Below are 13,780 nucleotides of genomic sequence, written 5' to 3'. Positions count from 1 at the left end.
GGCTGGGACAACCCTGGACCTGCAGATCCAGCCAAGGCGTGCAGCCCCCAGGAGGCTCGGGATCTGCCAAATCTCCCCTGCTCACCCCAAACCTGTTCTGAGGAGCCCCAAAAGCCACCGTCGAACTGCCCACCGTCGTGACTATTTCCAGTGCAATTGTAACGTTGCGAAGTTAGGCTGAAAACATTATCTTCCTGGATACTGGGAGATAAAATACGTATATACACTGTTTAGTAAAGCTCTTTGAGACAGTGTTGTGAACAGCACTACGTACATTTCCATACAATATACAGATGCACAAAATACAGTACTTTGTTTTCTGGCAGAAAAGGTGGGGGAGATTCATGCCTGTTGAAGCAAAATGGGCTCAGATTTTAGGCTCAAAATACAGTATATTGGCAAACAACGGATTTCAGGAGATAAATGACAGGAGATAAGCTACTTATACCAACCCACTGGTTTTCATGTGGAGAGCAGGTGGAGTTCAGAAGGGCTGGGATAACAGCAATGCCCATATAAACGATCTGCAGAATATATATACTATGAACCAGTGCAAATAAAAACAGTCAAAAATGCAGTTCACGAGTTTACAAAGTGCAAAACTCCCCAGTCCCCTCACTGAATAAATGCTCATCTCTGACATCTTAAATATTGTTTTACCTTTAAAGTGGAATGAAAGAGTCCCATTAGTTTGTTTCACATTTCAGTGATTTGAAGTTAGAACTATCCCAGCCCTCTTACTTTATTTGCAAAGTGAAATGAAGTTACCAATAACTTAATTTTAAAAGGAAAGTCATTATCAAAGAGGAAAAAAGCCTAAAAACTTTTAATAATTCCAGACATTTTATTGATGTCAAATAGATTTAATTAAGCATGTAAAAACTTAGATCTTAATAAAAAACCCTTTTCATTTACTTCAAATATCCTCCACATTTCGAAGCCAAACATATGGCCAATTCCTTTGTTAAATCAAAATACTGCAGTGACAAGTAAAGCTTGCAGAGTTCTAGAAGCATTTTTGCTTTTCTTTTTTGATTTAAAAAAGGAAAATGCAAGATTCCTTCTGACTATAAAACTTTCCTTTCAAAATTAAGGCTTTTACTTTGTCCTTTTAAAATCATGGAGGTGTCCATTATCCCACAGTTAGTGGTACAAACACTGCTTTAGTACAGCTCAATGGACACAGATTTCCTTTAGAACGCTTATTGCACTAAAAGATAGCAAAAACAAGTTGTCAGTTTTTTTTAAAAATAAACATGGTTACATTTCTAAAAAATAAAAGTTGATGTTGACCATATGTTCTGTAATAATTAAATTAAAGCATTATTATTACTCTAATAAATATAAAAGAAACAAAAGGAAGCTAAACTTCAAAAACATACATATGAAATCACATTAAGGTGTGAGAGGCAGCAAGTAAACTAGCATTTTTCTTTTTCCAAAAAGACCTTAGCTCTAAAGTTTCAGTTCTGGTGTTTGCTATATGTAATCCCATAAAACTTGGGACATCTGATCTCATGTGAAGCTTCAAGATATTTGACGTGCCAGATAGAAAATAATTGAAACTTTTGGACTAGGTAAAACAGCAGCTTTAGTAAATTCACCAGGGAGCAAGAAGAGTTTGGATCACTACTGCCTGCACATAATACCACTAGCTTTGTTTGCTTTTTAAAAGGGAACTATTGGAGCTGAGGACTCCAAAGCTGTGAAGAAAGACAAAGGCAGCAGTTGGCTAAACTATGTTCAAATTATTGGATTAGTGTGCAAAACATCTTCCCTCCCTTCAATTTTTTTTAGTTAGTGCTGTACATTCAAATGTACTCAGATATGTTCACATTCGAACGCTGATGGCAATATTGAGAGAAAGATTCCTCAATGCAGTGGGGTAAAAAAAATATTTTTTTTTGCACACTTTCCTCTCCCAAACAATCATTGTGATTGTTCTTGTAAAGGTTGTTTGCTTTTTTTTTTAATTACACCATCCTTTTTTTTTTTTTTTGCAAAGATAGTTGTGCTGCCGAGCAACTTGAGGTAAAGGCATAAGAGGGTTAAACTACGAGAAATAAAAAAAAAATGATGGCGGTGCTTCCTACAGGAGACCGCGCCAAAAAAGCAGTTGGCTGGTTTCATATTGCATAATAGTGCTGTGTTCCTCGATGAAGTAAACAATCTTCCTTGTGTCAATTTAAGGGTTAGCCTCTCGCCCCTGCACAGTGTCAACTTCAGCATGATCGGAGGCACACCCCATAAACCAACCCCACTGGAAACATACATTGTATGTGGCTTAATTTTTCAGTTCTTCCTTCTCAGTGAGTATGCTCCCATTTTATTGACTTAAGCGAAGTACATCGTGCGTAAGGTGTCTTGGTGAATTTGTACAGCCTTCGCGAGGGCCTGTGGATCTCTCCCATTGCTTTGTCCTGAAACATGGCTTCCTTCAGCACTGGAAGAAAATGAGAATAAATGAAGACAAGCAGGGCTATAAGTCATATTAATTCCAATTAAAAGCTGCCTTTGCATCTCTTCAGCATTCTGGAGGGTAACATGGCAATATTAATAGAAACAAATAGAAAAAAATACTTGTCAAAAGCCTCGAGGTTGCTGAGTGAACAGACAAATCCCTTTACCTTGTTTAATTTGTTCATCTAAAAGTACCCCATTGAAAAATATATTGATGATATTAAGTTTATAAAATACTCGTGACATACAAAGCAGAGTTAGGTGCAAGAAACTTAACATTTGCTTCATTTATGAATACTCTAAAGCAAAAAAAACTAAATGCGTGGCTTGATTCCTTAAGACCACGTCAAAGTAATAACTATTTTATGACACTATACTTCTTTTAATCTGAGCGTTACTGAGTAGAATCCACCAACCCACTCTTGTCTGATACTCAGCACTAGCTGTCAGGAATGAGTACCTTAAGTCTAGTCACAGAGTTAACACAAATTAACTGCAAAATGAGAGGTAATTACCTATAGTCAGTTGGCTTTATGCCTGACAACGGAGCAGAGACTAACACGGACAAAAACTTAAAGCATGTGCATTTTTCTTTACCTGTCATGTTCTTTGTCCACAAGATGGTATCGTGCTCTGAATGCTACCAGGTGAGCATAATACGCTGGTGCAGGTATAGAAACTGATCGTGTACAGCGCACATACGTGTGGCAGAGCTGGTAAGTCAGCAGCTGAAGTTCATCTGCAGTAAAACAGTTATCATCCCACAAAACATGATAGTGTGAGGGACGGCTGGTACCCTAAGAAGAAGGGAACATCAGTTCACTTAGCTGTTTTTTTTTTTTCCCCATGCAATCAAGTCATTTTTAAGCTCAGAAAGGGCCAGACTGTCTAGTCTGAATTCCTCGGTAACAGCAGCCAAGGAAATTTCAGGCTTATGTCAGCCCTAAATGTATGTAGAGATTAATAAATGTCTACTGTTCATATTACGTTACTTCAACTACCATTGCTTGTGCAAAAAAAGCCCACATACCTTTTAGGTAACCCTTAACAATTGAAGCCTGCTTCCAACATGACTAAACTGATTACACCACCTCTTAACCACCCTCAATTAAAACTGTTTCTCACCGAGACATTTCACAGAAATAACTGTTGCATTTAACTCTTTCCAGTTCCTCAGTACCCCCTAACTTCTAGTATGAAGACTAGAAATGGTTCCACTATTTCAGAAGTTACCTGAGGAGTTCTATATAAAATGTACACTTCCTTGCTTTACACAATGTCATCTTGCCTACAGGTTTAAGAGTTACAATTGCTCTTTGGCATTATGCTGAAACAGATGCTTGTACATCAACCAGATGCACGCTGACTTTCACCGTTACTACCTTAACAATTCCTTCCAGACCATAACAAGCACTGAATGCTGTGCACAGTTCTTAGGAGCTCTTGGAAGTTCTCCATTAAAGGACTGACATGCAATTACTTTGGAAGACATTGCTCTGGAATAAAGGAACACTCCTCTTCCCTCCTGCTTCTCCCTCAAAGGATGTGATGCACTAGAGCTAAACCTTACGGTGTAACCAGGTTATGTCAATAGCTGTATTTTAGCCAGTCTAGAAGTCTTTTTTTCCCTTAAGTATATATAAAATCTCAGTTTAGTAGAGATGTACTTGTGGCTTGCTATGACAACGAGCTGCACCTACATCTGACACTTCTGCTACAACTTATATCGATACTTTTTTTTTTTCCCCTTCCAAAGGGGCCAAAAACTAGCTTGGCCAGACCTAGCATAAAGGTACACGCGTAAGGAGAAAAGCAGTAGATGTGCTGACCTCTGAATAAAAACACCGCAATGATTCAAAACAGGATAAGAAAACATACCTGCTTAGCCTAAACAGAGCTTACAACAACATGGTCACAGAATCACATGATAAAAAAGTGAAGAATGATAAAAAAGAGTGAACTTTTTCCATTTTTAACCAATATCCTGACAGAGTTTTTGTCATTAAGTTGATTCTCCCTTGTATTGTTGGCAATACCACTGTTGAATTTTATTTCCAGTCTGTAACTCACCTGTCTGCATTTAGTCAGCAAATGATCAAACACTGCCTTACACTACACAAAGTCTAAGTTTTGAACATAGCAGAGACCACCTCTTAAAAGCAAATAATTAATACTATTAGTCCAGTAATAACGTGATGTCTCAGATAGAACTGAGCTAAATGACATTTCCCTACTAAGGAACTGTTTGTAAGTACATTTGTCACATAAGGGAGAAAATGAGAGTGTTCTGAATTCACACTTACTTACAAGACAATCATACCTGTATTCCAGCGTGGCTGCAGAGGTAAAAATCAAACTCATATGGATGTGTAATGTCTGTATCTACAGTTGTTCCAGCTGGAATATTGCCACTTCGTCCAACCTAAATAAAAGTTTTGTTAAAAACAGTGCAGCTAACAGCTGTTTATACACCTCAACTCTAATTAAAATACAAGTTTGCATTTAAGACATGCAGCATTTCAGTGAAAGACTGTCTCAGCACCGTCTGGAACGTGTCAATACGGTAACCTAGAACGTGTGACACGGACACTGTACTGCTGTTTACCATCTCAACACAGAATAACTCATCCAGAACTTCAGAACCTTCAATGCCAGAAACCCAGAAAAAGCTGTGTGTACATTTACATTTAGAATTATGAGCTTAAGTTCAGATTGACTCAATCAGAACACAAGTGTTAAGGATTCCATCATTTTGCATTTTCTACAGCAGTCTTTAATTGAAGACTTGGCTTTAGGTAGTTACAGTTCACTGTTAAAAATTTGTACCAATGCGCACTGTGACAAAGTCTTTTTTGCCTTTTTTTTTTTTTTAAAAGGTCAGTGATTTTCCAGTTTGGTGTCGCATTTTGTGCCTATCAATTCAACATCTTCCCTGAACGCAAACACAAACAGATTGACAGAGAAGCCCATGCCGATATTTTCTATAGCAGTATGTGTGCTTGACATCAAGCTTGTACTGAGATAGGACGACGATTACCCTTTCTGTTCTGTCAGCACAGAACAATCGTGTATGATGTCGTTTCTGCACCACAATATAGGTTATTCCAGGCTGGTAATCTTTCTCCAAACTGATGCAGGCTTCTCTAATGGCTAGCAGTTCGTAATACAAAACCTACAAGATCATGAACAGAATAGTTTAGTTTTTTGTCACGTTGTATTCTACACAAAATGCTTAATAAATAGTTTGTAGTTAACACTAGGTTCAACTTTGCCACACAGTTATTAATCTTAGGGAGTATTAAGAAATATATTGTTTCCAAAGATCCAAGAGTTTTTCTTCCCATACAGGAAAGAAGGTGCAACTTTTCTAACCGAACATACTTAAGAAAATCTCTCCTAAAACGCTCAATTATTTTGTGATACCTTGGTACAAATATAAGCAGTACAGTTCATTCGAACAGGAGGCCAGGGATTATGTAAGTGTTTCAAAAACCAAACAGATGAACCAACCTGTCGAAACTGTCCTTCAGAGACCCCGTCTCTGTAGAAGATGATACGCGTGGGCTTGAACCGTGTTGACTTGTAGAACTGGATGAGAAGCTCTCTAACCATGGAGGCCAGATCTTGGATGATTTCCTGCCGGGGTCGCTGAACTCGCACCGTGGCACAGTACCGGCTCGGATGAGCATCCATACTACCTACAACCTTCAGGGGAACATTACATGACTAAAAGGTACAAGATCAAATCTATAAAAAAATGAAATAGCAAAAAAGCCAAGAAAAGAATTTTCAAGTAAAAGATGCTTGCTTTAAAAATAATTACAGTAACATTTTAACTGGAACTTGTGGTAGGTGCAGGTTTAATACCTTTTGAAAAGAGGTATGTAACTTGCCCTCCAGGCTCCCTGAAACACATCTGCAGAAATTATCTGCCTTGGAGTCTTCCCCTCTATTGACAGTACACTAACACATTCTTATAATCAAGAAACTGACTTTTTTTCCTTGGACATTTTCTCACATTTACACGGAGAAACATTTCAGTTTGCCTTACTTACTTAAGGCAAAGAGGCAGTTTCCACAACTGCAATCAATGACAAGTAAAATACCAAGGAGACAAATTAGCAATGGACTGACCACATAGTAAGCATCCAACCACTACTCTGGTGGTCTCCTGGGCAATACCAACACAAAAAGTTAAAACACATCAAGAATAATCATGCCAAACTAGGCCTTAATTTAGCCTTCCTCTTTCGGAAATACAACGATATTATTAACAAATATCTCAAAGCTGCATTATTTCCTTTACAATATTTCTGCAAGAATATTCTATTTAATATGACTGACATTTTACCCTGATTTAAAAATAAAATGCTAAGAAAAAGTATCAAGCAGTGTTTTCCTTTTAAAGAAATGATTTCTAATAATATTGGAAATGTGCACCAAAGAACTGGCATAAGCCCTGAAAGATATTTGACAGTCATAGGTGCATTTACTGTTCTAACATTTACCCAAGAGGAAATAACAATGCTGATTTAATAAAACTTACAGCAGCTATGGAAGGCTTCTTCCCATCTCCAGCAGGAGGGTGAGTGACATCGGCTCCCAGAAAGATCACTGGCTGCTGGAACACAGAAGGTCTTCAAAGGAAAAAAAAGTGCTAAGTCACACTTGCAGATGAACAGTTGGTGCAAGGTTATTGCTCAATATGGGGCTTTGTTTCTATCTCAGCTAAGCTGCGCAGAGAGACTTTCTTATCAGGTACTCTGTCCAGACCTAAACAATGAAATCTTTGTGCACGAGATGTAAACTTCTACAACGCTGTAACGGTCATTCCAAATCACGCTGCCATGGAACTGCAGCATGATTCTGATGGAAAAAAGCCAAAGAGCTACACCTTCACAGACAGTATCTTACAGAAATTATTATTCTACCAGTTGATTACACTAGTGCTGTGAGGCCAGCTAAACTCTGCTTCTGTGCTGTATCAGCCATGCAACAGATGGCCGGGTGCAGCAGCACACACTTTATTCTGGCTTACAGGATATTAGGCAGCAGGATCATCTCCCAGTGCCTTCAAAATACGTTCCATGTGCCATTGCTTCATGTTTAGACTGATTCCAAGATCTCAGAAAGTCTCGGGAAAGAATTCCTAAAACTTGCACTCCGTAAGTTTTTCTGGCTTGCACTATGCACATTTCCACTCTTGAAGAATAGATAAGCTCTTGCAATGGTTAGAGACCATCAGAATTTCTTGTCTTCAGGACTAACAGACTTATGCTTCTTCAGAATGAAGCATGGCAGAAAGATGGGAGGACGCATGGCTTGGACTTACAAACCTACTGAAGGCTTCAAAGCAAATGGAATATAAGCAGAAACAGAGCACAGATTACCTGTGCAAAAAACAAGTGTGAGCTGAATTACTTAGCGTAATAAAGTGGGAGAAGTAGGATGCCTTCAGTATACTTCTACCCTTATTAGCAGCACACTGATATGCTAACCAAGAGTTACATTTCTCTGTGATGTGTTGCATAATCCTAAACCTCCAGAAAATTTCTAATTGCAGTAATTTCATCTCTAGAACTACAGGTACTCTTCAAATTTTTGATACCAATCAAACATTTGGAAAAACACTTAAGACAGTTCACAGGCCTACAACTATTCAGGGCCCATTCTAGAAAAAAAAATAATTCTGCCTTATTCTCACATATTACCAGAAGGATACTTCAAGCTAAATCTTGGGTACATTTAAATTTTGCGTGCAAAATATCAAACAACCACATTTGTTAAAACAAAACCCGAAAGAGTCTCCACAACAATTCTTACCGTTGATGAGGTACAAGGATGTTGTTGATTCCTCCTAACTTAACATTAATCTTCAGGCACAGGTTTGAAAGGGTCTGCGGAGATGTTTTAATGACATTTTTGACTTGAACGCACTGTGTGGCCATTCCCAATAGCGTATCTCCCACACGCTTCACCTCCGCTGTGAAGCAAATATTAGGATGCAAACTGAGTCCATTTGAAACTACTGGTATGTTTTCATCTTAGATTACGTCACAATAATTGCAGTATAGATACTCTACAAAATAACTTTAAATTTAGCTGCATGCTCAGAATTGCTTCCAATTTATTTTAACTTCAGGCAAAGCACTGGTTTCTTATGTCTAAAGAATAGTCCTGGAGAATTTTCTAACATGCTGGGCATCTGTTAGAATGATACTTGACCAAACAGGTAAATACAGAGGTATTTCCTTACCATACACCGGTGTTTTCCCTGGCAGGATGACAATGATGAGCTGAAGCCCTGAATAGGTGTTCTTGAGGTGTCGAAACATGGGCTCCACGCTGTCTGCACCCTGGGCGTATTTGCAGAAACAGGGCTGGCCTTGGATCGGCATCCCTGCATCCTTGGAGATCTTACGCAGCTGATCTGTAAAACCCCTAAAGATGAGAAGTTTACTGGATTTTTGCACCAGCGAGAGCACACGTCAACCAAAGCATAAGGGGGCAGAACTCTGTTACTCAAATGAAGAAAAGGACTCCACCTAACTTTCAAAGCAGCATTTTTAAAACATGCATTACGTGGCAGCCATACAGCTTTAAAATACCATAGGCTAGAACTGAAAAAAACATTTAGAGGCCTCTAGTACTCAATTCAATATGCTAAAATGTAAAGCAGCAATGTCACAAGACTGAAACAGTGTTTTGACTGTAGCTTCCAGCACGGAAGCAGCTTGAATTCTCTCCCTAACACCTCAGAAGTGTAAAGCCAGATAAAATGCTCATTAGATTTGCTGTGCTCATGCTTTTACTAAATGGTTTCATTAAGAGAACTGTCCAGAGCCTGAACTATGACATGCCTTACTTCAGTATTTCTTCTCTGCACTGTCTCTGCGTTGCAAAACAAGCTATAGCCCACATTTTGATCTCAACACCAGTGTGGAACTGCTTCCCTCGCATGTCCCATACTCCATGGCTTGGGGTTGCCACTGTTCGATTCTGTGGAAACAGAAAAATCACACTGACGTTCAAGTGAATGAAAATTAGAAAGCCTATCTATTTACAGTTTTAGGGTAAGAAAAAACAAAGCTTGCTATTTGAACTCTGATCCCTGTACTGCACAAGGCAACCGAAGTGGTTAAATTCATCGATGTGCATGGGAAATCACTCTCTGAAAACTGTAACAGAACCAAAATTAAAACCACAAAATCCTCACCCGTCCTCCGTACTGCAGCATTGGAGCTGGGAGCACCCGCCCTGTCACATGGGCCATCTCATCCCGGACTTTGAACTGGAACTCTTGAACAAATGGATCTGCATCGTAATTTGCACTTCTCACCTAGAAGAGTTTTTACATGTTACATGTCAGCTCAAAAGCAGACCATTTCAGAACTGTTCATAAGAATATTCAACTAAAAATACTCAAGCTTTATATTTCCAGGCAGCTAAAACACTACTGTTTAGAGTGGCTGAATTCAGCAGCAGACACATAAAAAGATGAAGATATATGTTGGAGTTCTTTGGTGAAAATATTTACTGTGTACTGAGGAAAGCAGTCAAACTTTCAGTCATTCATTCAGGAAACCTACAGGTGGCTTGAAGAACACAATATAAGATACTTTTTGCAAATAAGCAGTAGGCTGTGATCAGTAAAAGAATTGTCAGGCTGGGGTCAAGGCATTAGTGTGGTTTAGTCCAGTGTCATTTACCGAGTAGGGTCACACCAAACTGAAATTTAAGAACTAACCAATCTGCTTATTTCCTCTTGCCTATCTGGAGCAGATCTTGCTGTGGCCTTTATCATAGTCGATGTCTGATTGTCTGTTAGCTTCTTGATACACCGTTGGCCAGCCACGATATTACATACCTTGAAGAAAAATCCACATTTAGAAACAGATCCCAACATACGACACATGTACAGTACTACGCTACCATTATAAAATACACCTCCAAAGTGTTTAGAACTAAGCAAAAGCGTAGAGTTGTTTAATCTTTAAAGCTCCTTAAAAATGTAGTCAATGGTAAAAATACAACAAAAAGCAAATAAAGAATACGTAAATATGACAACATGCTTGTACCACAAAGTGCACTACTTCTTAACACCCTGCAAAATGATACCGCCTACCAATAACGAGCTGATTTATCAGAATAAATTCATTACTTCTAAAGGCAGGTAGGTGTGTTTCTGTTCCTGTCCCACTTGTAGGCAGGGAAGATGAGGATATTTCAGCTGAAGGTTGTATTTCTCTCTGAAATACTGTGCTACTGTTCTCTCCACAGTCTGTCCATTTTCTAACTGTAAAGGAAAGCTGAAGAAATATATGTTTTAATCAAACTTACCAAGAGCTTAGTTGGCAAGTATCAACACTCCCCAAATGAATATTAGATCCCATTACATATTCAGTGCCAAGCTATTACACATTTTATGCTCTGACAAAAAGCATCTTACGTTTGATGACTTGCAGGCCTTCTTGTTACATTACAAACACGGTATTTCCGCCTCATCGTTCCACAATGAGTCACTTCTACCTTTAGACCTGCACAGAAATACAAAAAAATTATGTCATAGCTACACAAAAGTTTTCTTTTCACAGGAGACACGCGTTTTCTTATGAGTATGTTCTAATCCAACAGCTGTCATGGTCAGAGCTCGAACAGCACAGAACAAAAAATAATTATTCTCTAAACATCTTGCTTTCATTTTAAGTGGATTTCTGACTAATCAGGTATTTTCCTCAGAAACAAATCAATGTAAAATATTTAACATTCAATGTCATCTGAATTTCTCACTGCAGTTTCATTTAGCAGACATATGACTAACCTCGGAGAGAGAGTGCTGTTTTTACTGTATCCTTTTGTTCTCATTCTCAGTGCTGTATTTCCCTTAAAACCAGCAGTTACAATAAAAAAAAAGGGCAAAGGCAGATTTCTCCCTTATATTCGCTTTTCCTAGCCTTGCAACCACAGTCAGCCTATAATTTTCTTTACTTTTCACCAAGTTTCTTTAGCTTTTGAGCAGCTGAAGATCTAGTCTAAAAGCACCCACCCTATATGCCACAGGCTCACCAGACATTACTGTCTAACCACAGCAAATACTGACAGCAACAACAGCAGCCTCATCGGATTTTCAGCAGTTATTTCTATAAACTGCAAGCACCGACTGCCTGTGGCGTACACAGGAGTAGACTCAACATCTGCTGAAAGTATTGAGCTTATCACACAGGTGCTGCATAGCATGGCCACATTGTTATGCTTTTCCCTAGCCCCACGGAAGACAAGGCAGTTGAAAACAGCATTGCTACCCAAATGATTCAACCTACAGTCCACTAGTAGAGGACTTAGAGCAGGATGATTCGTTTTGTCAAGGCTCATGTGGATTGCAGACCTCCAACTGAATACCCCAGATCAAACCAGGTCCCTTAGTCCCCGAGAGCAGATGCCACAACCACTTTACTTGGTACACAGACAACCCAGAGAAGCATTAACTGTGCTTCACTGATTCCTGACTGCACTAATTGCAACATTAACATCAGTATTACTTCGAGGATTAAAAAAATAAGCTACCATTGACCTGATACAGCGTGAAAAGGAAATACAAAATATGAGCCATGAAGCACTGTGAATACACCAATATCTGGAAACCATTCACTGCTTTGTCATTAATCTGCTGTGACACCACAGAAGACACTACCCTCCCTCAGAGCTGCTCACAGACACTGCAAATTCTTTAATGCAGGGTTTGTTTCACTATACATAATCACGTCTTGGCTAGAGTTCCCTGATACTACAGCAATAAAAATAAATATTGACAGCAAAGGTAACCTTTTAATATTTTCTGACTATGGTAGCAGAGTGTCTGAGGCATGAGAAGAGGCAGCTTCTCGTTCTCCAGTTATTGGTCTTCCAGAATGAAGACAGACAAATGTAAAAAGGAAGCACATTAGGACTACTATAAATATTTACTTAAAGGTGGCTTTTTTGTTTTTCCCAACTAATGACTATTCCACGAGCACATCAGTTCGTGACTGTAGTTCAGATTTATTATTTGCTGGCCAGTATTTCAGCAGAGTTAAGTCTTGCATCAGGTAACACAAGCATTTCAGAGCAGAGCTTTGAAGAGCTGAACTCTTTCAAGGCTTCTCTCTCTGCAAATTACACTGGAATGAAAGGATATGGGAAAACACAAAGCAAAGTAGCATGTATGGAGTGCAACTACTCTAACCAGTGGCTTATGCAATACTCTGGAATGGAATTTGGCCTTCAGCTGCAAGTTATCAAGTGGTACTTATTTTTCCATAAGGCAATCAGTTATTAGAAGAAGTAGTCACCGCAATAGCATACTCTCAAAGAATCAATGATGTTAGCTTTGAAATCAATGTTCATTTTACCTCAGCATTTAAACAGCGGGAGACCTACAGCACAATACCACTACGGCCTCGATGACCCCTGCCTCTAAAAGGCTAGCCAGCCAGCAGGCAACAACCACTTACCTCTAACCAGGCAATAAACAACACGCTTGCCCTTTCCCTCTTTAAGCCACTGGGAACATATCTCATTTTTCATTTCTGCAGAGCCACGTTGTCTCGTTCAGGACTAGAACTACAAACATGTACTGCAGTTCTCCTAGCAGTCCCAGGGCCCTTCTCATGCGTGCTAACTAGAAGGTTTCCAGTTAGAGCAAATTCTTGGAATTACCTTGAGTTACCTGGGACAGGACAGTTATGTTTCTACTCACCCTTTATCTCTTTGGTGAATTTTACCCGATGAGAATCAGTCAGAGGTCTTGGTTGTTCATCAATATTATGAATGTCAAGAACTTCACACATAAACTGAATTACAGGTTGTGCTTTGTAGAAGGCAGTGGCAGAAACTAAGAAGAACAAAATATCACGTGTAAAAAGGCAAGTCAGAATGCTGTCGAGCAGTAGATAAATGAATGCTTTTAAAGATTCCAACTAATCCCCAACAAGATGTTGTGCAGCACTTGCTTTCAAAACAGATTAGCGAGGTTTGCAATAAACACACAAACAAAACCCACAGTGACACAGTCACCAGCATCATCATCCTACAACCACTTTGCATTTCTGGGTTTTGGAAGGGTTTTTCCCCAGGTGATATTTATTTCTAGAGAGCTGTAATGTCCCAAAGAGACGCTCTCTGTCAACTCTGTATCGAGCTACAAGCAATATGCGACATGATTTTGTCAATGATATGAGATCTGCTCAATTACTTGAATATTTGCTAGCTACATAAGCACAATTTTAAGTTCACAAATTATGCTAGCGTAGTGCTTAGTGCAGCCCTTGATCTACCAATATCT

At 39.0% G+C, this 13,780-nt stretch overlaps 1 protein-coding gene across 1 annotated transcript in view; it reads right to left on the bottom strand.

Moving 5' to 3' along the window:
• Positions 1-824: 824 nt before the first annotated feature.
• LOC308182528 (protein argonaute-3) overlaps positions 825-13,780 on the bottom strand; it is a 29,822-nt gene continuing 16,866 nt past the window's right edge. Inside the window, exons 6-19 of the mRNA XM_080567340.1 lie at positions 13,196-13,330; positions 10,910-10,997; positions 10,622-10,769; positions 10,208-10,327; positions 9,677-9,799; positions 9,326-9,459; positions 8,717-8,901; positions 8,284-8,443; positions 7,007-7,097; positions 5,971-6,165; positions 5,498-5,632; positions 4,781-4,882; positions 3,058-3,257; positions 825-2,443 (exon numbers count right to left, since the gene is read on the bottom strand). Of these exons, the coding sequence (XP_080423466.1) occupies positions 2,335-2,443; positions 3,058-3,257; positions 4,781-4,882; positions 5,498-5,632; positions 5,971-6,165; positions 7,007-7,097; positions 8,284-8,443; positions 8,717-8,901; positions 9,326-9,459; positions 9,677-9,799; positions 10,208-10,327; positions 10,622-10,769; positions 10,910-10,997; positions 13,196-13,330 (1,925 nt within the window). The 3' untranslated portion in view covers positions 825-2,334. The remainder of the gene's footprint in view (positions 2,444-3,057; positions 3,258-4,780; positions 4,883-5,497; positions 5,633-5,970; positions 6,166-7,006; positions 7,098-8,283; positions 8,444-8,716; positions 8,902-9,325; positions 9,460-9,676; positions 9,800-10,207; positions 10,328-10,621; positions 10,770-10,909; positions 10,998-13,195; positions 13,331-13,780) is intronic.

This window comes from Anser brachyrhynchus, assembly GCF_964034855.1.
Source record: "Anser brachyrhynchus genome assembly, chromosome: 24".
Taxonomy (NCBI): Eukaryota; Metazoa; Chordata; class Aves; order Anseriformes; family Anatidae; genus Anser; species Anser brachyrhynchus.
The sequence above is the reverse complement of the archived record's forward strand: the minus strand, read 5'-3'. Positions and strand labels throughout refer to the sequence as shown.